This window comes from Falco punctatus, assembly GCF_963210335.1.
Source record: "Falco punctatus genome assembly, chromosome: 3".
Classification (NCBI taxonomy): Eukaryota; Metazoa; Chordata; class Aves; order Falconiformes; family Falconidae; genus Falco; species Falco punctatus.
In genome coordinates, this window is record NC_137582.1 from 56,674,247 (window position 1) to 56,700,519 (window position 26,273).

The 26,273-nt window shown below is 45.7% G+C and overlaps 1 protein-coding gene across 1 annotated transcript in view; it reads right to left on the reverse strand.

The window, feature by feature from the left end:
* Nucleotides 1–8,157: 8,157 nt before the first annotated feature.
* Nucleotides 8,158–26,273, reverse strand: part of GATA6 (GATA binding protein 6) — a 45,640-nt gene continuing 27,524 nt past the window's right edge. The window contains exons 3-7 of the mRNA XM_080380600.1: nt 23,578–23,744; nt 20,108–20,233; nt 18,606–18,693; nt 18,407–18,513; nt 8,158–9,882 (exon numbers count right to left, since the gene is read on the reverse strand). Coding sequence (XP_080236726.1) covers nt 9,715–9,882; nt 18,407–18,513; nt 18,606–18,693; nt 20,108–20,233; nt 23,578–23,744 — 656 coding nt within the window. The 3' untranslated portion in view covers nt 8,158–9,714. The remainder of the gene's footprint in view (nt 9,883–18,406; nt 18,514–18,605; nt 18,694–20,107; nt 20,234–23,577; nt 23,745–26,273) is intronic.

Sequence of the window (26,273 nt, forward strand, 5' to 3'; positions counted from 1 at the left end):
TCTCACATTCACTCTTTCAGTTATCTGCTTTGTATTTATTAATAGAAGGATGCTGCCCTGTTCCCTGGCTGCACGTTTAATTCACAGAAGCACAATGGTGCACACAGAACAGAGGAGTAAATCTAATCATATCTGTGGCTGGAAAGTGACCCCCCCTCCTCTGCAGTGCCGGGGAAGCCCTCTCCACGTGCACTGGCCAAGCCTGCTGGCTGAGACAGCCTTGGGGCTCACTGATCAGGTGCTGTCCTGCAGCTGAGGGTCACATCCCAGGAATGCAGCGTCAGCAGCTTTCTCTTTCCCCCATTCATCTGCTGATGAGGCAGAAGACAGCGTGGCTAATGAGATTAGGTGATCAAGAGAGCTCAGATAGCCGCTGCTGTCACTCCCCAACGCTTTTACCTCACCTGCTTCCCTTGTGAAGTCCCCGCTTTGCCTAGATTTACTGTACCTGGAAGATCCATTTAATCTGGGCTCTTTTTCCTCTATACATCTCTAAACTCATTCAGACTTCGTGGGCCAGGTTCTGCACTTCTGGAGGACTGTCCCGTGGGGACAGCTATCTTCAGGCCAACAGCCACAGTGTCTGTGGGTGCCTGTAAGTATTCTCTGATGCAAGCAGGGCAAGTGCAGACCATGCCAAAATTACTGCAAAGTTATTGCAACGAACAGTGTGGCAAATTATAAATTTCCCTTAGCCCCACTGAGAAGTTTGCCATCAAAAAATGTACAACACAAGCTATAACTAAAAATTCTAGAGCATTTTCTCAACCAAAGATGTTCTGCAAGGTGTTTATATTCCTATTGAAGGATCATGGTTGTGATGAAAATTAGGGTTTTTTTGAAAACCAGATACCTTCAGCTCATGAAATGAGAACAAGAAATGGAAGCTCTTCAAAAACCTTTGCTGAAAAGACTTGATCTTCTGATCACACTACAGCTTCTAGTTCATCCTGCTTTTCCTCTTGTGCTGCAGCTGTCTTTAACCTTAAATCTTCTCCCTAAAAAGGTATATTCTCACTGCCTTCTGGTGCAATGTCTTTTATTAGCAGAGCTCCATCTGACTGTTACTACCTTGCTTGTCTCCCACCCATGCTGGGTAGGTAGCACAAATTCCTTTTTTTTTTAACCACGGGGAGTATTCATTCTCCTTTAAACAGGCCATTTTTGCTCAGGACAGAATTTCTGGACCCCAAGTGCAAGCTTTCTCAGCAGCATCCCAGGTGGGCACTGCTCTCCTGCACCACCACTTAGGTGGCGGAGGTGGGAGTGTGATGCCTGATGCCTCAATGGCAAGGGGTCGACTTGCCCTCCCCCAGGTATAGATGGTAGCCTGGGCTTTTGATAGCCAAGATTGCCTGATACCTCTAGCACCTGGCAAGCCCCTGAACGACAACCTGAGCTCCTGCCTTTTATGAGGCTCCTCCCGATGGCTGGGGCTTCATCTAGGTGGCTACTTTAGGTAGTATTATTAATTACAAAGGTGTCAAACACACACTCCTCACCTTTGCAGCTAACACAGCTTTTACATTGAACCAGACAGCTTGCTGCTTCCCAAGTCCTTTCCTGCTTTAGCTGGCCATAATTTAGTGCTGGGCTCATCTCTTTAAAAGGTCCTTATAAATCAGAGTTCACCTCTGCCACTGAGCTGTAAGGAGTTTCAGTCCTGACTGCAAGGGGAGCAAGAGCAGACCTGGGAGAGATATGGAAAATCTCAGTGTAAATCTGCAGGGATAGAGAGGCAAGATTAAGATTTCTTAGAACCGTGTATGGTTGAAACCTCAGAGGTAACATTTCACTCCCATAGGTTTCCCCATTGACGGAGAACATTGAATCATGAGTGATATATCCTGACCACCTTTAGGTTGCCTAAAATAGGGAGAGCAGAGTGTACATCAATATTATAGTGCTTTGGTACATAACAGATGTAAATATGAGTTTCTCTCAGCTTTTGCCTGAGTTTTTGATATGGGGTTCATTTCAGAAGTGCTAATCCTTTGCTTTAGATAAGAAAGGGGTTTGCAGTGTGACAGATTTGACCCTGTCGTGCAAGCCTGAAACAAGTGGTCCAGCTCACACCCCTAGCTACATGCACAAGGGAAAACTGCACGCACCATTAAAGGCAGTGGGATCAGGACTGGTTTACATTGGAGAAGGAGTATAGCACATGGCTGTCAGTACCTATTCATGTCTTCCCTGATAAACCGATCCACAGAGAAATGCTAAGATACCGGTGTCTTGTTTACAAAGCCCAAGTTGGCTGGGCTCTGTGCTTGAATTTTCTTACTTTTGCTGGAAACTGATCATGGAGACTTAGAAAGGCAAGCTGTTTTTCCTGAATTTCCTGCTTATACAAAGCTTTCATTTAGTCCCAGGAATTTTATCACTACTCTGAGCAAAGCCTAAGACTGGGTAATAAAGTGGGAGCTCTAGCTTTAAAGACGCCACTGGCCTCCTTCTGCCTAGCACACAGTTAATGCCAACAATACTTTGGGAAAAGTTGCCTTTTTTCATTTTCTGAGTGTTGCTAAAGTATACAGAGTGTAATTTTTCCATGCCTATTCTGAGTGTAGCCACAGTTCTTTTAAAAACATTGATGGAACCTTTTGGTGATTACAATGAAGAATAAATACTTTGTCAGTCAAATTTTTAAGCAACATTTTTTCCCCATTTGGTAAAATAGTAACGTTAGTCTCCAGGCTTTCACCTTGATCTGAGGAAAAATAAAAAAATTTAAAAAATAATTAAAAAAAAAAAAGGCAAATCAAAGTTGCTGGAAACTACAGGACATCACCTTATTATAAGAAAGGGAGTACTGCTGTTTTGGGGAGCCTGTTCTAGGCTGAAATATTCCCAATAGTTTAAAATAAAATTAAATTAACCTTGTTGTGTACTTCATTGATTCTGTGAATAACAGAGGGTATGGCTCGTTTCTTGTCCAAGCCATGGAAACCCCGAGAGGTGCCCCTGCCCTGGTGTGCACCGTGCCAGGCAGGGGGGTCTAGCCAGACCTCGCAGGTGCTGCTCCTCGCTGCTGTCACTGATCTGGAGATGGCCTGTCATCCCAGCACTTCTTTTTTTAAACTTGGATTCAGGCAGAACAGAACAACTATTGTCAAGTGTGGGTTATGGCAGAAGAAGGACAGAGGAGTAAAAGATCAAATTTTAAGAAAATGAAGGCACGTGCATGCACACACAGACACACACACAGAAAATGGGGGTCACCAGCCTGCCAGAGGTTCTTGCAGGCTTGATGAAAGGCAGTTTCAGCTTCTTGATCCTCAGGCACATTGAGTCACAGTGAGCAGAGGCTGCCCACAAGCAGCTCCTTGAGATGCTGCTATGGCCCTGTTGCTGAAGTTGATGCACAGAAGATCTCCCCTCCACCAGACCTTCTTCCCTCTCCCCTCCCCAGACCCCTGGCCAAATCGACCCCCTCTCCTCTCAGCAAGGCCACTCCTGCCTCTGGTGCAGGAGGAAGGAGAGACAGGTCTACCAAGCTTACGCAAAACCCCTTCAAGTGTGGACGCTCACCAGGACCTGCCAGACTGGTTTGGGGCTCCCCTGTACTGCTAAGGAGTCAGATAAATGACCAGCCAAATAGACAAGGCACATCCTCTTCCTCTCGTGCCACAAGACTGAGTCCTCTGTAAGCAAGGCACAAAAAGCATCTTCTTTTTAATGTTGTTTATTCCCATGAGAAGAAAAGTAGGATTTGGATCACAGCTGGGGTTTGGTGCACTCCAGAAACCTATCATTGTGCTCTCTCTTTTTAAAATCACCACATCTGTAAGACGCTCCACACACCTCTGTTCATTCTTTAGGCCGTGGTCTTCACAGCATCAAAGGGTCACAGGCAGAAGCCCTGCAGTCCATGGCCTACAGAGAAGGTCTCCTTCCTGCTTCTCCAAAGGCAGCAAGCTGCTAGCAGCCCCTGCCTGCGTGCCATGCCATAAGAGGTGACAGATTTTCACATCTTCTATGTTTAACTTCCAAACACAATGCTTTCTTCTGTGGAACTCAGGATGTACTTAACAGGAAACAATAAAGATGAAGAACAGATTTGGAGAGGAAGTAGGACATTTTAGGTAGGCAAAAAATAATTACTTATACTGAAACTGGGTCAAAGCACTACAGTGTTTACCACAGCTCTCAGGAAGAATGCCATGGGGTGTTTAATAAAGACAAAAATTCAGGATCTCAGCATTGGGTCTCATCCCAAAAAACAATACCGTTTCAGACCAAATGGGAACTAACCCAGCCTATAAATCACGATGCAGCAGATGTAATTTGCTCAGTCGTGAACCCAGTCACTTTCAGTTGGCTAAAGCTGATCTTCCAGCCAGCTTTGCTGCAAAGGCATCAACGGACTGAGCACTCATCTTCACCCCTTGCTCTCACTCCCATTGCTGACTATATTCATTGTTTCAGCTGAAGTTAACTTATCTTTTGCAGTAATCCAGCTTCACCTTCTGGCCGTTTGATCTTGTTATGTCTTTATCTGCAAAGTCAAAGGCTTGTTGGCAGCTACAGTTTTCTCCATGTTAAGGGACTCACTACATCAGTCACCTTCTAGTCTTCCTTTGGATACCCTAAGCAGACTGTGGTCTTTAAATTTTTCAAGGCCAGATGCTTCTCCCTGTCTTTAAACCATTTCTGTGGTTTTCCCTACCCTTGCCAATTTTTCAACTTCCTTTTCAAATGTGGATTCCAGGTCTGGATGCAGCATCCCAAAGTGAAATTACCTCCTAACTCCGTTCCACTCAGTATTTTCCTGATTATTTGTTCAAGGAGTACATTAGCACTTTCGGTTACTACATTGTTCTGACAACTTGTTTCACTGTGTGTCCACCAAAGCACGTAAATCCTATTCCCCTCTCCTATATATTGCACCAACTTTCATCATATAACTTTAAGGAAAGATTAAGTGTTTCCAAAACACATTACCAATACATAATGAAGACCCCAATCAAGCCTTTTGCAACATGTGAAGCAGAAGGCACTTGAAACTGCTCCTCAAGCCCTCAGTTTCCTTCTCGCTGGTCCACTGCAATAACCCTTGCCCTATATTTTAATACTGAATTCAGTGTGTTTGACACAACCCTGGAATGTCCAGTGTATACAGATTTAGGAACTGGAGGATCTGTGAGGAATGAAGTTCAGGACAGCTGGATGAGGACGCGCTGGAGCTCTGAGCCCACAGGAAGAGTTGAAGTCCATTCTGGGTTTCTGCAGCCTGTGCTCAGCTAAGGCTTGTGATAGCAGGGACAGGGTGTCACTCCTAAATCACTTCTTCTCTTGGAAAGGAGCAGAAATTATACTATTTTTATGCAGGAACAGACAGCAAATTACCCAAGTTCTAGATGGCAAACATTACAGGGCTGAGCACGTGGCTCTATCTAGCTTTGCAGCAAAAAAACCTAAACAAATCAGCTACCTTGGCTCCTCACTTCATACCCAGGCCCTCGCCCTCTGATCATCCACATGTAACCAAGCCCATCTGTGGTTCTGGAAACAGCCAGGCACCTCTTACTGTCTTTGGGCAACCTGTCCAATGTTAGTTCTCACCACTTCACCCAGGTCATCAACCCAAGCCCAGCAGCTGTTGCACCCCTCCGTACCTCCACAGCACTCATGCCACGCCAGTATACACCCTCGATGCCGTGCTGAAAAATACCACTCGGAACCACAGTAGGGATCTCAACTTATTTCAAGTACTTTGAACAGGAACAAGGTGATTATGGGTGAGGGTGATGGGAATACTAAAAGAAAACCTGAGACCTAGGGAAGACCGGAGCCCAGGTAACACACAGGACAGGAGCAATCTGCCCTTGAGGGGCTACCCAGACAAGTGTGAGCCTTCGTGTACTGCTTGGGGAAGGAGCCTGAAGCAGGTGCCTTGAGTCACTGGCTATTTAATTTCAGCTGTTTCCAGACAAAAGGTGCTAAGGTGACAAGTAATGATATGGGGCAGAGGGGTTTCCACAAATGTCAACTCTGAAGCTTTATTCTGGTACTAGAGAGACAATCTGGGGTCAGTCTGTCTTGTTCAGCCCCCCTGGTAACTAAGACCCATGGTTGAACTCTTTCTTTGCTCTTTCTCAGCCCGTCCCAGGGGCTGTCACTGAAGAGAAACAGGGATAAGTGAGGAAAGCGTCTGGCCAGGCTGTCCATCAGTATCAGTGCTATTGATGATGTATGAGCCAGAGCAAAGTCCAGCTCACACGCTCAGAGCCGTGCCAGCTCAGCAGCACTAAAAGGTAAAACTAAAAAAAAAAAACCAAAACCTTTTTTTCTTGAGCAGTAGCAGCTCCAGCTATCAGTACACTTGGAGAGTGGCTTTGGTGAGTAGGAAGGCACTGTTCTTACAGTTTCTGGCCTCTTGCAGAGAGATGAAAACCTGATTTTGACCTGCTTCTGGTACAAGGAGGAAAAGTATTTCATTCTTGATGGTTTTGCTGACAAGAAATAATGAGAAACACCTTCCCGATGAAATACTTGTTTGGTTTTTTTCATTTTTCCCCCCCCTGATATCGCCTAAAAGAACATTTTCAGACTCAGCTCCAAGAGGAGTCTTTTCACATAGGACATCGTCTTATGCCCCCTGCAAAATTTATTACCTGCAGGAACCACCCTAAGCTGGATTCTGGGTTAAGGTGGTTCTGAGAAGGGATCAGGGCCTCCTGGGAGCCCTCTTAAATTGTGCCACAAGGTTTCAAAGCAACATGGCCTTGCACAGGCTGCTGGCTAGAGCATCAGCAACCAGCTGACTTTTCCTGCTGGGTCAGCAGCCCAAAACTGGGACGTGCTGGTCTAAATGTCCTGTTTAATGGTAACTCCAAGCAGAACAGCTCTGATACAGCCAGCAGTGAGTTTGCACTAGGATTTTTAGAGTGGCACACCAAATTTCACCCTGGCAAGAAAAAACGGAAAAAAAAGATGCCAACCTCAGCTAAGGCTGAACATTCTTCAACACCAGTTAGCAACAGCTTTTTAATCTATTTAAGTGTCAACCCTGGAAAATCACAGAAAAGGGCACTTAAGCCAACAAATGCTCCAAAAGGAAATATACTCGCAATCTTCTCCACAACTTTTGCTTTTTAAACCCATTGTTTCTCTGCATGGCTCACTTTGCACTTAGATAGGGATTTATTTTTATAAATCACGAGATCCAAGCCCACACAGCCCCAAGGCTAGCAGGGCTGGGGAACCCAACTGCATCAACACCCAGGGAGTAGGGACATGAGATGGCCCAGCACCAAGCCTGGCATGATGGCCCCACCAGGAAGGGGGTCCCCACTCCTGGCTGGCCAGAGCAGCCTAAACCCCAGGTGAGGCTTAGCTTCACCTCTTTTTGCTAGAAGCCGTTCCCCTCCGAGGGCTGTGCTGCAGTATTCATCCCACCATCCTCACAACACCCCCAGGGTAAGGAGCTGGCCTTGACTGCCAGGGTTGGAAAACCAAGGAGGAGGGTCTCAGCTGGTGCAAATCAGCACAGCTTCACTGGAGGCCAAGGAGCTGTCCCAGTTCACACCAAATGAAGGTCTGGCTTAGAGAGGCAAAGAGATGCACCACAGACACTCCAGTACGGAGATTGGGCATCTCAGCTTCCCAGTCTGACAGTACTGCCAGCGTAGCTCGAAATCACACCTGGTGGTATGTCTTGCTGCAATCAGCTGAACAATGCAGAAGACCAGTCCTCAAAGCCAGGGCAAGGTTTTCCACTCCCCTCAGTAGCTAAAAATCACCATCTTGTCTTTTCAGTAGCAGTGCCTTCGGTTTTTGCTGCCCTTCATCTTTAGCCACCAGAGGATGCCATCAGACTCTGCCACCCAGTTAGCCTTCAGCAGTTACAACTGCAGCGGGTGACAGGTGGATACCTGCACACACAGGGGACCTGGGTGAGTCCCTTTAGCTATGGTGTGAAGGCCAAGCAAAACCATGACAGTCCTCACAAGGCGTGGGATCAGTTCCCCAGACCTTCACCAGAAAAACCTCCCGTGTGCCCATGAGGGGCTTATGTTGGTAGACGGAGGCCCTAGTTTTATGTATCATCCGAAGGTGTAGTGAGGGGAGCTGTAGGAAAGCCACAGGCACTGCAGACTTAGCTAGACAGAGCAGGCACTTCCTTGCAGCCATCAGACACGTTCCCCTATCAAGTAAATTTCCAAAGATTTTAATGTAGCTTAACAATTGCGTTGGAGACAAAGGAGAAGGCACAGTGTACGGGGCGGGGGGGAAATCCCAAAATGATACCCTTTTATTTGTAAAGCTCTGATGAAACAACTTTCCAAATGACATCCCACTTAAAAACCAATGGAAACCAACCTAACTATGCATCAGTCACACTATACAGATTGCACCCTACTTTTTCAAGATGCCTAAATATCTTCTGGAGTATTTACATATGTATCAGTTAGGTAGTAAAGTTTCATTGTGATTTGTCTCTTTCCAGCACATACTTATTCAATGGCAAAAAAAACCCAAAAAACCTGGGGATGCACTTGCATTTTTTTACACTTCCGAGCAAATGGCTAGGGCAATTTTCCTGAGAAAAGGCTTGTTCTTTGAAACTCTTGCTTTAACAACTGGAAATACAGAAAGTGGATGGGTTTTTGTTGAGCTAGAAAGCCTAAGGATGCCTAGTTAAGTTTTTCTTTTAAATTATTTACGTACCATTAAGTTAAAATGTTTACATTCATTCATTCGTATAAAAACTGTTGTTAAATCTTATGCAAATGATTTAACACTGATTGCTGCAACGCAAATTGCACTTCTTAAAAAAAATTATTGTATATATGGAAGAAAAATATCGGATTGCTACCCTGTTTACAAATTTTGACTGACTCTATACAGTTCAGCCGGAAAATACGAACTTTCATAAACACCAGTCACAGTGTACTTTAAAAGTTATATCTCAGTCTTGCAAAGTGAGTAAATATTTTAAACAAAAAAAAAAAAAACCAACAACAACAAAAAAAAAAAACCCAAAATCTCCTTAAACAGCTGGACCTTGTGAGACTTGTACCAAACATTGTGATTTCTTCCAGGGGCGTAGCTGGGCTCTGAAGAGCAAGGCACGCTGAAGATGGAGGGTGCAGGAGGAGAGAACCGACAGGGCAAAGACATCAAATGTTCGGTGCAAAACATCTGCGCTGACTTGAGCAGTACACACTTCTGACACTCTTTAAAAAGCATCTTGCTATCTCTGGTAATTAAAGCCTTTGCTGCTCCCTCCCCGACACTGACAACTCCTGCCAAATTCTTGAGGGAGAAGGCGATGAAAGAGTGAAAACAACTATACAATCAGACAGGCAGCACTGCTGGGTAAGTCAAGGATGTATTTCTGAAATTTATGAATAAGTCTGGATTTATCTCTTCTTTTTTTTTCTTTTTTCTTTTCTTCTTTTCTTCTTTTTTTTTTTCTTTTTTTTTTTTTGAGAGAGAGAGAGAGAGAGTATAAGGCTGCATTAGCTATCCCCTGGTGGGCATGTTCTTTCCATGTATTTTTCTTGCATAGATGAGGAACTGGATGCTTCAGCAGAGCCTCTTTTGGAGGCTGAAAAACACCTCTGCTGCCAAGGCACAAAAACAATTTCAGAGGAATGGTCTTTGCCAGTACTTTCACTGCCACCATGACTGCTCTGCAGAAGAAACCGTGCACGGGCGTCTGGGGGCTGCTGCACAGCGCTGGGATCCAGCTTCTCTCACGCCAGGTCACGCCAGAGCCAGGGCACACCAGGGATCCTGTCTCACAGATGCCGTCACTTCAGCTGTGGAGGTCAGGCTGACTCCTGTGTACAGCCCATCTTGACCTGAATACTTAAGGTTGCTGCTTTCAGGACTGGTGCTCTCTCCTGGGCCAGACATCACCGACGAGCTTGCCTGGAGTGGGGGAAAGAGCAAAGAGAAATTTCCTTGAGCAGGTGAGCTTCGCACGCACTGGGGTGTGAGTAGTAGTACGGTGGGCTCAGGCCACAGCCACTATCCCAGGATTTCTGTGGAAAACCAGGGCTTCCCCTCTGCTTGCCCCTGTGCCTCAAAATCCTGAAACTGAAAAAATTCCCTCAGGGTCAGCCCACTCATTCAGCCCCGCTGATGGGAGTGATACCTGTGTTTGCATACCAGTACATGGCTATCTTCACAGCAAGGTGGAAAAGAAAGTACATGATGTGCAGAAAAGCCTGGAAAAGGGACCACGATGAAGAAGGTAATGTGCATGTGTCCCACTGCCCCCTACTGAAGGGGTCACAAATGCCAACACCAAAAAGGTAATCTGGAAGTGGTGGCACTGACAGCCTCGCTTCCCCAGTGGAAGAAGCCTGATAACCTCCTCGTTCTCCAGCAGCAGATGTGGAGCACCTCCTGGATATCAGCCTTCTTTGGTACCTCAGACCATGAAATGCCTAAAATCATTCCTCACCCTTCAAAACGCTAGCCACAACTACCTTATCCCTGTGAGACTGGCCACTAAAGGAGGTGTTCTTTTCACCTCAAGTGGAGAAACACCATGCCTTTGAATCAAGAGTCTTTTTGTTCCACCACCTACATGCACAAGACAATGCGCAGGGGAGCCCCGGTAGGCACGAAGATGAACTTCTGAACTGCACTGCAACCAGTCCATTTCTTTTAACAGTGAAATGGAGAGTTACAAAGACAAAGGAACGATCATTTTTTCCATGAGGCTGAGCAGATCTGCTAAAGAGGAAAAATTCACAGTGCCAGACAGAGAAGGGGCAACATTTTCACTTGATAAAGGAAATGTTTAAGAGCTGACTTCATGCAAAATTAACTCTTGGATATGTCAGCTCTAAAACCTTAATTTACTTGTTAATGGATAGTCTTCGGATGAGATTTCTTAAAAAGAAAGAAGAAGAAAAAAAAAAGACTATCCTAAACTGTGATTGCAGAAGCTTCCTGCCTGCCGTTTAAGTGAAAAGTATACATATTTAATCATTTTACAAGAGTAGAGCTCTTGGCTCTCCTGGAGCCACGCCAAGCTAGCAGCCCTGACATAGGAAAAGCAAGACGTCATTTATTCAAAGGTAATTTCCAAACAGTGCTGTGCAAGGTTCTTGTTGCCATGCTTAACCCAGGGCAAACCTCACCTTCTGAAAAAGATACTCATTGCCAGCAGTCACTTTTGTCTGAAATAACCCGAACTCCTATATTTTCTTTCACTTCTGTTAAAATGGTTGATCACTGCTATTGTTCCACCCAGTCATCCAGCAGGATCCCACTCTGCCAGTCATTACCCAGAAATGCAGAGACGGAAGGAACAACTGCTTGCCCCCAGAAAAGCACCAAAATAGCTCTAATCCTAAAAAAGCTGTTTTATCACTCCCTTAATACACAATTGCCAATCAGTGACAGCAAATCCCCATACTCTTTTTCCCTGTGACTACGAACAGATAATTTGATGAGGTGGGTCTCACACTAACCTTTGGGTCTGGTTTTGGTCTTGCATCAGCCCAGTTTTTCAAAAAGGCTTTTTATTATTATTTCTAATACATCAAATAAACTGCTGTTAGCACAAAAGACGTCTTTTTTAACAGTCCAAGTGTCCCCATGGGTGAAGAAGGATTTAAATTAGAGTTGAGCAGCGTTTGCTCAGCCTGAGCTAAAAACACTGGGAGCTGCTTTGAAAGGTTCCCTTTTGCCCATATTTGCCGCTGTTGTTCCGGTAGGCAAATATCTTATCACTACCTGTTTTTTCAGGGCTTGGAAAGTGTAATTCACCCTTTTCCTGATTCAGCCCTACAAAGGTGGGGTGCAGGGACCTGCCGTTTCCATGTGGGGTTATCAGCTACCCCTCCCTCAGGCACCCCAGAAGGGAGGACACAGAGGCACGTCCTGTTTGAAGACTGCCCATCCCTGCCCAACCAAGGCCGGATCCTGCCTCCATTGAGCCAGGACCTGGGCAGGACTGCTGGGGCTGGAAACCCCACCCCGGTAATGTCAGGACAAATCCAGGCAGCTCGGGCAGCTCCCAAAGTGAGGCACGGAAAACAAACTTTAGCTCATGAAAAGGACACAGCTGAATCACGGCTTTGCTCCCAAGCCTGCCTACGTGTGCTCTTACTTCCCCAGCTTAAGGGATGAAAGACGACAGAGGTTACAGTTAGTTATTAGAAAACATTGTTCAGCTGGAATAAATAAGCTGAGCAATGCTGCTGAAGTCAACAAGCTCCTCTAATTGACAACTGCTGGCTCTATCAATAAAAAGGTAATGGATTTATTGTTATTGCTGAAATCTGATAATAGGATAGATAATCAACTGAAGGTCAGCTTCCTGAGGAAAAAAAAGAATGAAGCCCGTTGGCAAGAGCTTGCCTCCCAAACAAACAGAAAGTTGTGTTTGTATCTGCAAAGGTTCTTTTTACCTAAACCAGCAGGAGCTGGTCATGGGGCACCCCCCAGGTAGGTTGCCTGGATCTGAGATGGCCTTTCTGTAGAGGACCTGTCCACTATGCTCACAGGGAGACCTCAGCCAGAGCCACAGGGGGACTTAGGCACCTATGTCATACCCAAACATGCTGTCAGCACTCCGGAGCCAAATTCACCCCCATTAAAGCTGGTGCAGATCAAAACCAGCCTGCTCAACCTGTCCTAGCCAGCACTTGGGAAACACCACCAGCATTTCTGGCTGAAGGACTCCTGCTTTCTTCTACCCACTAGTTCCTGCACCATCTTCCCACCACAGATTGCTGGGAGAGGGGAGGGAACTTCTCTCAGACCACCAACCCCCAGCCTTCCCCCACATCTCCACAGCCAAGAGGCCAAAGCTCTGGGTAAGGTGTTGTGCTAACAGGTGGGGGTGGCAAAGAGCCTTGATCTAGACCTTTGCTCTATCAGATAGACCTTTGCTCTACCCACTTCACAGGTTCCAAATGCTCCATGAATTTTGGACATTACACTAAGTCTGTAGAAATCCGAGTCTCAGCTGACACTCTCTTCCTCCTCAGTTAGTCTAGTTTAGTTTCGCTGTGCTTAAATAATAACCATAGGCAGCTGAAACACACTTGCAAAAACTTCTTTTGCATGTAACGTGTTGTGGCAAACTGTGGTGGAGTCCTTAATTTTCCAGCCTGAGCCCCCCTGCAATAATTGCCATCCCCATCAAGAGCACTTTCTCCCAATACTGTCACTCCCTGCTTTCTGCAGAGCAAATCTCAGCACTGCGAAACCACAGCGGTTTTTTTCTGATTTAGTGACCCTCTTAGTACACAAAGTTGTCATTTCTTGCTAGTCCAATTGATCTTTTTCTTTATATTGCCGACATGTAAGTTTACATGTCTTTGAATCTCTCGTTTGTGTTACAGCAACATAAACCCGTGATTAATACTTCACTAATTTCCTAAGGGAGGCAATTTCCAGTGTGGCTTGGGAAAGCAGATGACCCCACCGCTGTCGAGGGCTGTATGAATAACTAGCTTTATTGCTTTGGCAATAAAACAAAACCAAACAAAATATAAGTGTCCATATGGATATAGAAGTTTTAGGTAGAACGAAAGACACTCTTTTTCCTTGGTTTTCCCCATTGAAACAAAAAAGCTAGATTGCTTCACTCTGATACAAAATGAAATGCTCTCTTTTGAATACATGTACACAGAGCAAAGAAAATGAATGACTGAATGTATGAAACTGAGCGGGGAAAAGAAAGCAGCATCTTATTTTGTCCAGGAGCGAGATCTAATGCAGAAGAGATAGGAGACCAAGAGAAGATTTAAAATGGAGTATCAGGTCTCCCAGCATAATGCTCTGACTACCAGACTATTTGGTATTTTAGGTTGCCATGTTCCTCATGCCTCCTGTTGATCTTATTCCACCTGGTTTAGATAAATATTTATTCATACCAGGACTGAAGCACCGTGTTCCCGTTTTCCAGGTGAAAGTCCTACCAACAATGCTGGTGAGCCTTTCTCATCAGAACTCTGTCCTGATGGCTACAAAATTATTCTATACCCACTGACATCTTATCATCAGATAGTCTGAAGGACCCTTGGCCATTCAATATTTCAGCAACCAGGTGTTTAGGAGATTTTTTTAAAAAGGTCAAGTGTCTGCTTTGTCCAGACTCTGGGAGACACTGTATGGAGGCCGATTCCCCCACAACCTACATGAATATCCTACCAATCCGCTGCCTAAAAAGGTGCAAAGGACCTCTAACCATCTCATGAACCCTCTTTTGAAAACAAAGGAAAGCAAATGCAGGAGAAGCTGTTCAGATTATTCAGCCCAGGTTGTGAGGCATTTTGGGGATGGTTAGAACTGCATTTTCCTGCTAGCTCACCACCTGCTGAGGCCATTTCAGTCAGCTCTCTCACTCGCCACCCTACAGCACTGAAGAGCCAGTCCTGAACTGCTTCTCCAGGTAAACCTCCAAGGGAAGAAGCGCTAATTTTACCTGCAAGGCCACTGTCCTAAGTTACTCTAGGGTGTGTGATTCCAGTCTTTCTGGGGAAGCTCCAGACGGGAAGCAAAGGGCACAGTAGACTCTTCTGAAAGAGGAGCTCCCCTGGTGCTGCTGAGCCTTTACTGACATCAGCCCAGGCGCAAGGAGCCTCCATGTCCTGCCATAAAAAGCAGATTTTACAGCAGTTTTCATACTGCCTTTTAACCTAATAAGGAAATAAAGTCCTTCTGGTAATCACACTACTTGGAGCCCCTGCTTGGAAATGGATGGGTGTGCGCTACAGATCGTGCCCTTCTTTTAGCAGCTTATTCTGCATAGCTTTTCTCTGTACAGTTTCAGCAGCATCAAAGGGAGAGCAGGTATAAATGCAGATGCAGGCTGCCTGAAACCTCCAAATCTTCTTTTTATGGGGACATAAGGCAACTTCATATATCATGGAGCTGGACCTTTTCCACATTAGTAACACAGGACTCCCAGTACTTACAGTGCTTAGGAAAACAGAAATAGGCCTAAATCCCAGATCCAGATGTGAATTTGGCAAATAGCCCCTTTACAATGGGACAACAAAATATCTCTGATCCAAACACTTCTAAATTTTTAGATGTTTGAAATCAATTTTGCACCCACAGCAATTCATTAATCATAGCTTTTAAATGTTTAAACCTCAGCTAGAATGTAAAATCAACATTTAGGGTTCTTGCTAATCTGTTTCAAAATTGGCATCATATAAGATTTCTGTCTCGAAACAGATAGTCTCAAAGACATTTCCAAGAGTAATTGCTGCCCTTCTCTTTTTCTGCTCTCCCCTCTTTACTTTAAAAGAGATAAAGAAAGGTAGGGCAAAAATTGAGTATTACTGACACAAACGAATTCTGCTGAATTTCATTTCCATTAGATTTCTACATAACTGGGAAGTCTTTTGGCAGCCTCCCATAAAATGCATAATAAATTGCTTTTGTACCAGTAGAGGAATTCGTTTTCTCTGTTTCATTTAGCAACAACATTGCTGTGAATTTCACACAACAGTTTCTAAAACGTCATCAGATTTCTCTGCCTAATGTCAATTTGGCATTTTTCCCCGCTTCACAGAATAAAGACTGGAGAAGTAAAAACAGAGCAAAACAAAAACAAGTTGCCATGCCAGCTGTGCAATGCACAGGGAATGAGCCAGGTTCACCCTTCCAGCAGGTGCCCACGTTTCAGCCACGTCACCAGGACTGCTGGCAATAGTCGATGTTGTTCTCCCTAGAGCAACCAAAGATTAGAGCCTGCGTTCATCCATCTGAGGGTTTTTTCCCTCCTGACATGGCCTGGAGAAGTTTATTCACCTTGTACCACTGCCTGTTCTAAGAATAAATACAGATCTATGTATGGGCTATCAATGGCTCAACTCAAATGGAAAAACGAAAAAACAATCGAGGAAAACATAAGTTTAGAAGAGTATCTTTGCTTCAGCATGTGATCAGATTACAGGCTGCCCCACTTTAAAATGCTGGCATCCCTTCATTGCCCACAGCTTCAATGGGCCTTGTGAGTGCTCAGCCCCTCCCACAGGATTTAGGCCCATAAGAAATTATTTCACTCCCTTTGCAACTAGTGGTCAGGCTCCCAGATGATGTCTGGGGCAAGGGGAGCCACCGCTTTCTACTTTCAACCTCTAGGCTCCCTGCTCCTCATCCCATTGAATTGCTGGTGCTTGGACAAAGCCAGGAGCCCAAGGGAAGGATATGGCTCTACCCACTACGTGTCCTGACAGCCGCTCCCCTGCAAACCCCATCCTCATTTACATACATACGGGGCTGGGGTGCAGGGATGGGAGATCACTGGCCCTTCATGTAGGGTTGGAGGGGAGTTAGGGTGATGCCCCTATGTCTGGTGGCTGCTGTGGCCTCCCCACTTCAGCATGTTTCACAGCCCCTCTCCATCACTTCCTTTCCCTGAAATTTTTCACAAGAGGAAATATGCAAGTGCTTTGCATATTGCAGGGCACATCCGATCAAATCGTGGTGGGGAAAACGCTCTGCAGATGTTACTGTGCTGCCTGCTGGATACAAGGGGACAGATTTCCCTGGCCCTTGTGCAAGGGTCCTTTCCGAGCCTGATCTGCTATGGAAAAATCAGAGACAACTGAAGTCCTGGCACTGGGGGATGCCACCATGTAATTAAGAGCAGCCTCAGGGCCCCTGGGAGTTGCTCTTAGTTGCTAATTGCTCTCAACTAGCCTTCTGGCTCACAGACCATGCCCCCACCCTGCTCCCCTCTGGTATCCACACAACTCCACCTGGCAAAATTAAATTATGAATGGTACTATTCAAATTATAACATAAAGATTATTAATAAGAGGTTTGACAAGCTCTCCTAGGGAGAAGGGCTACAGAAAGCAAGGCAGGCTTTAGCCAGACAAGAAGGCAACAGCACAGAGGACATGGGATCTCGTTCATACGGTCTCTCCTTCCCCAAGCAGCACATGGCTGTGCTGCCGACAGCCTCCACTGCAGCCTCGGCCCCAGCTGGGATTGCGCTTCAAATTCTGTCCATTATATAAATCTCACAACATTCCTCAGGATCAGTAGTCCCGCTTAAGGCAATATAAGGAAAATGTAAGGAAAATTTGGCTGCATTTTATTAGGGGACAACCTAAGACAGTGCATAGTGGTTCACTGGGGGAGCCTGAAACCCAGTAACACTTCACTTTTGGGTTAGTTTCTCTTTTTTTGATGTGATATTTTATTGGACTGGCAGGGTTTTCTCATGGCAAAGACAAGCCCCTTTAGCAATATCCCTGTCTGGCAGCATCCGAACCCAAAACCCAGTGCCTCTGAAACTGGGTGGCCCTGTCAGTCCACGAACAATCCCATTTGCTAAAAATGGTTTTTTTCCTCCCCTCGTACAATGAAACTTTGTACGTCAGGAATTAAACTATTGAAAGGAATTTGGATGTGGGAAGGCTGAGACATATTGAAAAATAGTTATTATAAACAATGTCTTCTTTTTATTAATAAAGGAGTAGAGAAAGCCACTTTAGGAAAGCTTTTCAAAGAAATGATGTGGCAGATTAAAGGATACAGAAGGCCCAAGGAGTGAGTGTGGATATGGGTATGCATAGCCAAGGGGTTAGAAATTAATCTACATTAAGCTTCACAACTTTAGCGGTAGTATTTGTTTTCATACATGTTAACTGAGTGAAGAAAGGAAGTTTGAGGTAGTTTGAATACATAATGCAAAATAAGGATCAGAACTGAAGCAGGGGATGATCAGTGCTCCTCTGGCGCTCCTTTGGAGCTTGGTGCTGCCAGATGCTGAGATCTGTCCCTGCGGAGCCCTCTGAGAGGGTTGATCCCCTACAGTCTGCCATCAGCAGGGCACCTCAGCCTGGGTTCAGCTGGGTCTGGCTTGGGGTTTAAGTGCACATTTTAGTTTAAAAAAAAGCCTTCACGTTTCCCTTCATACAGCAGATAACATTTTGCTGGGGTTTACCAGTCATTTGGGATAATGTGTAAAAATGCATAGATATATAGATATAGATACAGATGTAGAGATAGAGATAGAGATATAAAGCATATAAAGCAGCTTTTGGAAAATATGTGTGACTTGAATTATAACTTCTTATCAGATTACTTCAGAAAAAAAGGGGTACATGCACAATTGTTTCTTGAAAGGTTCAATTGGGCATGATTTATTGTCTCTGCTCCAAAAGAAAACCTCTGAAATGGAAAAAACCTGAACGTTTCAAAACAAAACATCTGAGGTTAAGCTGTAGTTAATGTAATCATAAAAATTATATAGATCTTAATTAAGAGGTTTGTAAAGCACTTCAGCTTGCTGTTCTGTTTACAGCTATATGTAATATCCTCCAAAAATCTTGTTCCAGTATCAGCTAACAAAACCGGAAAGTTTGTTTAGATTATTGTTGTGCTAGATAAGATAAAAGCTGTGATAACATTGCACAGTGATCGGCCTTCTTACAGATACAGATACAGGCTTACGGCTTACCCCGGAGGCTGCAGTCTGTGTGCTGGGAGAAGCGGTTTTGCTACAGTCATCTGAGTTAGTAGAAGATGTGGATGTTGGAGTCATAGGAACCGCAGTAGTACTGTTACCTGAAAGATGAGGAATTGGTATTAAAAACAAATATTTTCCATCCAGGGAAAAAAACTCTTGCAGCTCAACTGTCTTATCTTTTTATATTTACCAGAGCATGCCTTTGACTTATTTATGTTCTTAGGTTTTCGCTTCCTGGTCTGAATTCCTTCTTTTTTCATAGCAAGAGGTCGGGGAACCTGAAAAAATTACATTTCCACACCAATCACAGAGTTGTACAAGTAGTCTAATATCAATGCTATAAGATCAAATAGTCATATTGAAAATGCCTGGACAGTGAGTCAATTTTCCGTGTCACAGTACTGATTCCAAAAAAACATTGCATTTCATCTGGGCAAAGCAATGGGTTGTTTTATGGAGAGCTTTAGCTGAATAAAGAAAGCAGGGAAATGTTTTTCTTGATGTGAATTGAAGTTTTTCCAACACCTCAGTCAGTCCACAGAAAAACAGCACACTTTTAGGGAAAACCAGCATCATTTGGCCATAGGTCATATGAAATTAAATTGGACAGGTTCTATATGATCTCTGATTCCTTATTCCAGTCAGTCAGGAATTACCTCCAGGGGCTGATTATGGAAAGCAAGAATGCATATGAGGGAAAAAAATACTTCTCTACCTGTGAACCAGCTACACAAACCATATCATCAACAGTTAAGTGTCTTAGGACAGAAGCTTTAGGCCATAATAGATGTAAGCAGCTCTGCCTGTGATACAGCTTTTTAGTATCCAAATTTATATTTATAGGAAAAATGTGCTCAAAAATCACTTTTGTGTTCTGTGTCATCATGATAATTATACAGAAAACATTGGCTTAAAATATATGTTAACTTAATGATAGCACAAGTTTGGGGAAAGACAATTCAGGCATATGCTTTCTATCATTATAACTTTTAAACCTGTGATACCATTTACATTTTTCTTGAGGGCCAGACCAAGTCCCAATCACTCCTAATGCCCTCACTCTTCAAACACTTGTGCTTGACTGTAACTTAATCCACAGAGGCATAACAGGCTCCAAGTCTCACCCAAAACCTATTCCATCACATTCAGGATAGAACTACTTTCTACCTTTATTATTGCCTACTAGTGTCTGAAATTACATTTAAAGTTTTGCTGGCATAGCTATGGCTTAAATTACATTTAAAGTTTTGCTGGCATGGCTATGTCTGTCTGTAAAAAACCTGTCTTATTAAAGCTCTAGGGATTATTTTCCCCACCGAAGAGCTGGTTTGAATCCTGGTTGAAAAAAGACCTCTGCCACTCATCCAGAGGCGGTTTCTTTGTACAATCTGTCAGGAGAGCTACAACAGCAAACACATAGCTTGTCAAAAGCATAACTTGCTAAAATGGCATAACCGTTTTCTAATGTCACACATTTTTCAGTCGTTTTATCCATTTTGCTCACCATTTGTTAACTCCACGGTTCAAACTGTGAGCCAAGACCATTAGCATCCACAGAAACATTGCCCCGACCTGAGGAAGCCCAATGACACCCCCTGAAATCACCGGGCACCCACCAGCAGGAGGACCACCCCTTCCCCCAAGAAGCATCAGAGCTAACGGGGAATCTCCCTCGGCGAAGCGCCCGCTTACCCCATGGAGCTTCATGTAGAGGCCACAGGCATTGCAGACGGGCTCACCCTCCGCGTTCCTGCGCCACAGGGTGGTGGTCGTGGTGTGGCAGTTGGCACAGGACAAGCCCAGCCGCCGGGACGAAGGCTGAAGGCAAGCATAGGCAAACACAGATGTAAAAGGTAGGCAGGAGCGAATGATTTATGTCTTTACAGTTTATAAGAAGTACTTTAACACGCAGCGGGGATGGTAGGAGCTTTTTTTATAGCATCTGTCAGCGATGTCGCAGAGTTAAATCAAGATTATCCTCATTTCAGAGACTGGAAAGCTGACATGAAGAGGTACTGTGAGTCTACAATTCTGGGCAGGCATGGCTGAGGCAGAACTCACGTTTGGGAACTGCTGACACAGAGACCTCTGTTCAGACCTCCAGGCTCTGGCTATTCCTCCAGCAGGACAGCTAGGAAACATCTCCACTACAGCTCCATCCAGCTGAAGAGAAGGCACATCACTGCTGTGCCACCTCTCCAGCCAGTTCAGCACACTCTCTCCTGTGTGGTGAGCAAGGAGGCAGCTCTGAACCTGCCACCAATACTTCCAACTCATTGGCAAAACCAGCCGCTTTAATCACCTGCCTTCAGTAGCACCACAGCTAAGGAAAACTTTTGTGGGAGTCCCAGGGGTAACACATACAAACGGCAGCGTCTTTGTAAAAAGATCTTTTTATCATCGCCCCTTTTACCCTTGTGCAAAAAACAACATGCCTCGGGAGAGTGTTTTACAGAGCAGAGTTTCCCCTCAGCCAGCAGAAAAGCTTGTGGGTGACAACAAGGTCCCCACTGCAAACAAGCCATTTATGACACTCTTCCGTGGAGTTTGGAGCCAAGATGAAGCAACCTTGTATCAGAAATAACCGTATAACCCAGAGCTTTATGGCTGCAGGCTGTATATCATCAGTGAAGGCAGTCCTCATAAACATGTGAAATGAAGGTGAATGGGTTATAAAAGTCCCTGTAACGAGTGATCTCTTTTACGTTCATCACAAGCAAAGAATTCCAGCTACATCATAAATCTAGTCTTTTTCAAAGTATCACATTGTCAAAAAAAATACAAAAAAATCTGTGCCTAGCTCTGTCTCTGGCAGCTGAACAAGTTTACATGGAGAAGTCAGTTTTAAAGGATTGCATTAATCTTATTCTGACTATAAAGCACCCATAACCAAAATTACTAACTTAAGGGTACAATGCCCTTCCTCCTGAATCATTTACTGCTGGGTTGTTAGACATAACTCAGTCACCTTTGATACTGCAGAGCTGCCTGCCACTTGGAAAACCAATAAAAGTTTTAAGAATGAAGAATATTCTAGAGTAATAACCAAGTTTTCTTGAATTTTATCAGTTTAAGTTTCTTTAGCAGTAAGCTGTCATCTTACACTACAGCTCAGAAAGAATTCTAGATCAAATACGAATTTTGTAACTTTGAATCAGTAATCCATTTTTAATTGCTCAGGAAAAAAAACCCAAACAAAACAACCCCAAAAAACAGCCAAGTGTAATACAGGCTGAAATACATGCATATACTATATAATCTTAAAAAGCCAGGTCTCATGAAAACAGAAATTTTTACCTCATCATTCAATAAATACACACAGAGTGTCCAAATTGTGCCCCTCGATTCAATATGAGTTTTACATGCATAGGGTAGAAAAAAGCTGGTCCTAACACATACGCTTTGTTTTCTGTCTTTGCAAGTGAAATGCTGTCAGACATTTCACTCTGTTAATCTTTCTTTCTTTTGTATGCAGTCTGGTATAAATCTTCATTTATTTTATTTCAATAGCTTTTGGTCATTGCCGTATCTAAACAAACAGTGGGGAAGCTGGCATGTTTTGAAGCCAAAACAACTTTTCTGCTGCAGGAATTTTATCAGAAACTTCGGGGCAATCTAAACATGTTTAGCATTTTGAAAACATTTTCCCTTCTCACCTATATATTTCCAACTGTATGAACACACAGTCCTGGTTGATTTATAGTTATGGCTAGGATAGTCAGAAGGGATTGTTACACAGAGCTATTTCAGAGTTATTTTGCCGAGGTGTCAGGCTGAAATCGGGCTGCGGTTTGACTCTGTTTTAGTCTCCTCACCCCTACCCCTCCATCAAAGCAAAAAAAAAAAAAAAAAAAAAAAAGGACAGAAATGCCAGAGCCAGGTATCAGCTAATCAAAATCTGCATTGGGCCAGGGTGCCGTGGCCAGTCGAGCTCCGACACCAGACAAGCGGCAGATCTGGCCTGTCCGCTGCGTTTGTCCCCAGTAATGAGGTAACACCTTGTGCCATGAAATTTAGTGGACAACCAGCTAGAAAAAAACGGGCACCCAGCAGTAACTAACCTCTGTCTTAAAGTTAAATTAACTCTTTGGCTTACAGAAAGGTCTTTAAGCAGAGGTGTGGTTGGTTCTTGAGCCCTTACTGCATTCTCTGATCATCATGCATTTGGTTTTCGTTTTCCCCCGCTCCCGTAAGGGCATTAAATTAGAACAGTTGTGAAATAAAAAACGGGATGTGTTTTAACGCTAGGAAAACAGGCACGGAGGGAAGCAGCTGGCGTGACTGAAAGGGGCTTGAAAGGCTGATGGGTTTGATACACTGTCTCCATACACAAGGGTCCAAACATCAGCTTGGATTATACCGGCATGATTTATTGTGGCTCACGCGGTAACAGCCATTACTGAAGAGTGTATTCTTTCTCCCTGCTGACCTCCACCCAGATTTGCTAAACATAATGTGCAGTTCCCACTTGTTAAATTTTCTCCCTGCCTATTCAGTGCCAGCCTGAGTTATAAACAGGGGTTCTGGTTTGTATTATTTATTTCCCCCCCTAGTTTTAGGAGTATATTTTTAGAAAAATTGCTGCTCATTTCTTAGGAGTAAAACAAAACAAAGGCTATTATCATTGTTTAAACAATTGGTTTTCTTTGAATTATATACAAAACTTGCTTACATTCCCAAGGATCGAGCTCTCAGCAAACAAAGCAGGTCTGGAGAAATTCCTAGCCCTCTGAACAAACACTTTCCAACCTTGATTTTTTTTTTTCTGTTGGAAACGTCCAACATCAGCCGCAAAAATTACGTTCAAGCCGCCGATGCCCCCTCACCAACAAGATTCATCAACTCAAAAAGCCAAGCTGGCCTGTGCCCGATGTGCTGCTCACCAGGGGCCGAGGGCAATTTTGCCAGCGTAGGGCCCGGAGGAGGGCCCGGAGCAGCACCCAGAGGGCTGCCAGCCCCGTCACCCCTCATCGCGACCGCTTTGGCTGGCAAAGCCAGTCAGGAGCCCCAGTTCTGTTTTGCAGCTGGGGGCATCACCGGGCTGATTTGCTTTGCTTGTGCTCCCCCATCCCTGTCCACGTTTTCCCGCTGGCTAGGGCTGAGTGGGGGTCCCTCGGGGCGCAGCTCCTCTCGCCCCCCTCCTCCCCTCCATCCCCACTTACCACTCTCTTCTGGGGTTTGATGAGGGGCCGGCTGAGGCCGTTCATTTTGGTGTAGAGCCCGCAGGCGTTGCACAAGTAGTTGCCGGTGCCGTCCCTCCTCCAGAGCGGGGTTTGGATGGAGCCGCAGTTGACGCACTCCCGGCTCTCGGACAGGTCCTCCAGCAGCTCTGGGGGCAGGAGCAGAGGGGAGAGGCGGTGGGCACGGCCGCCGGTGGGCGCGGAGCCCCGCGGAGCTCTGCCCCGGCCCCGCCGCGCCGGGAGACCGGCCCCGGGCGAGCCGGCAACCGGCGCTGTTCAGCCCCCGGGAAAGCAATTCCCGGCCACGATCGCGGCCATGCGGTGACTTTTTACAAAATCTTTTTTTTTGTTTGGTTGGTTTTTTGGTTTTGGGTTTTTTTCCTTTCCTTTTAAAATTCTTTAACTGTACCAGCCTCGCTGCCGGCTCCGGAGCAACCTTTGCTTTACAAACCGGAGCGGAGCCGGTGCTGCCCGGGACAGGCTGGGGGGCACCGGCCAGGCGGAGCGGCGACCCCCGCCAGCACCGCACTCACATCGGGATTTGGCCTTTCGGAACGTGGCTGGAGCGGCCCGGGGTCCGCTGGAGGGGTGAGACCCCCGCCGCCGTACCCAGGGGCGGAGAGGCGGCTGCGCTGGGCTTCGGAGGGGGGCAGGGGGAGGTAGCTGCCCTCCAGAATAGCCCGCTTCCGAAGCCCACCCTGGGAGCCGGGCCGCAGCGATATAAGGAGCGATAGCTTTGCCCATATTCCCGGGGGTCGAGGCTGGGCAAGCAGTTTTTACCCCAACTCCCCTTTTAAATGCCTCGCAACTAGTAAAACTTCAGACTCAGAGACAGCATTCGGGACTCTGGTGTGCCAAGACAGCCACCACTTCACCTTGGCTATTTGGTCAGATTCGAGCTAGCTGGTAGGAAACAGAGGAAATGGAAAAACATGCGGTGTTCTGCCTCCTGCTCCCACAGCTACTGAACACCGGGGGGGGGGGGGGGGGGGGGGCGGGGGGAGGTCTAAATGCACGGCAAAAAACAGAGAACCCACCTATAAAAGCAAACACCTTCACTCATGCGAATCCTTATATTCTTGTTCTGACTCACCTCTCCATATTTCGGGGGGAAAAAATAAATACGGATCTTACATATAGCGTGCCACATTGTGCAGGAATAATAGAAGGAGGTGTTTGGATTTCTGCAGCAACGTTCGAGTCGAGGCTGGGAAAGGCTGTTTCAGGCTCACAGCCTCGTCACTGATTTTTTTGGGGGGTTTTTTTGCTTCCTCCATCCCCTCCGCTACCTGCCTTAATTCATCACTGGGTTATTCTTTAGCGTTTCACTTACTAACTTTGCGCTGTGAAGTGAAAGAGCTTATCAGCAGCAGGCAGCTTTGGGGACAGGGCTGCGGTGACACGGCGGCGCTGGGCTGAGGAAGAAACGGCCTTTCGGCCCGCACCCACCGCAAGCCATGCCTCTCCTCCCTTCGTTCGCAAATTATTAGGCGCTGAACAGGAACACGGCAGAGTCCAGAGAGCACAGTTCAATTTACGTGGTCAGCTCATAGCTCTTAGCACATCGCTAAGATTTATTAATCTTTGCACTAAAAGCGCCATTGAAGGCTGTAATCAGGAAAATGCTTAAGGCTTCAAGGACGCTGAAAGTTAAACAGTTATTTGTCTCAGCTATTTACTTTATAACATTACCTTCGTGCCTGCAGAAAGAAATTCTGCCGTGACAATATTTCTCAGGGATTTTAAAATATTTTTCCCCTTAGTGTGTGAGAAATACATTTATCTCCAAGGAAAGCAAAATGAAGTTTTAATTTTAGATAATGTTTTAGTAACTCTACGGGTAACGTTAAGAAAGCCGCATCAAACTGTCTAATATTTAGCCGTAAAAATACACTGCGGCTACGATTTTCCTGACCGCTGACATGATCATTTGAAAGGCGAACACGCGTGGTTTCGGCTTTGCTGCTGCATTTTGTCTTGCGGGACCAGAAACCTCCGGTCTGCTTTGCTACAACGCCATGGGGCTCCCCCTCCACCCACCCTGCCTCTCACCGAGAGGCCGACCCCTGCCCCCTCCCGCAGCACCGGGGGCCGGCGGCACCGTCCAGGGAAACGCGGGGAAGGGGCCTCTACGCCGTCCCGGCCGGCCGGGCTCTCGGCCCCGCGGCAGCGGCTCCGGAGGGGCAGGGGCGGGCGAAAGCCCCCCAGGAGAAGGGGCCGCTGCCGTGCCCCTCCCGGGCTGGCCTGGCACTCCTGCCCCAACCTCCTCCGGCGCCCTGCTCCTTCCCTCCTCTGCCGCTTCTCCCCCGCCCCTCTTCTCCCTTCCGTGAGATTCTCCAACCCCACCTCTCTCCCTAAAAAAAACCCCAAACCACTAACCCAGGATTCCTTTCCTCCATCACCTAATTTTACACTGTAACTTTGGGAAATACAGTTAAAAACTCTGCTTTCGTGTCGGCCTGAGACGCGGCTTCTCGTGTTTGCTCTGCCTTTCTGCTACCACCACTACAACTGAGTCTTCTTCCCTCTGTCATGTTAGTAAACACCAAATGGGAGGCTGAAAATGCCTAAATCCACCGGGTACCATCGAGAGACAGGAGGAGCACTGTGGACACCCCTACAGAAAGATGAAAAGCCATCGAATGTAATCTTGTCAGCACTGCACTGCGGGAGAAAAA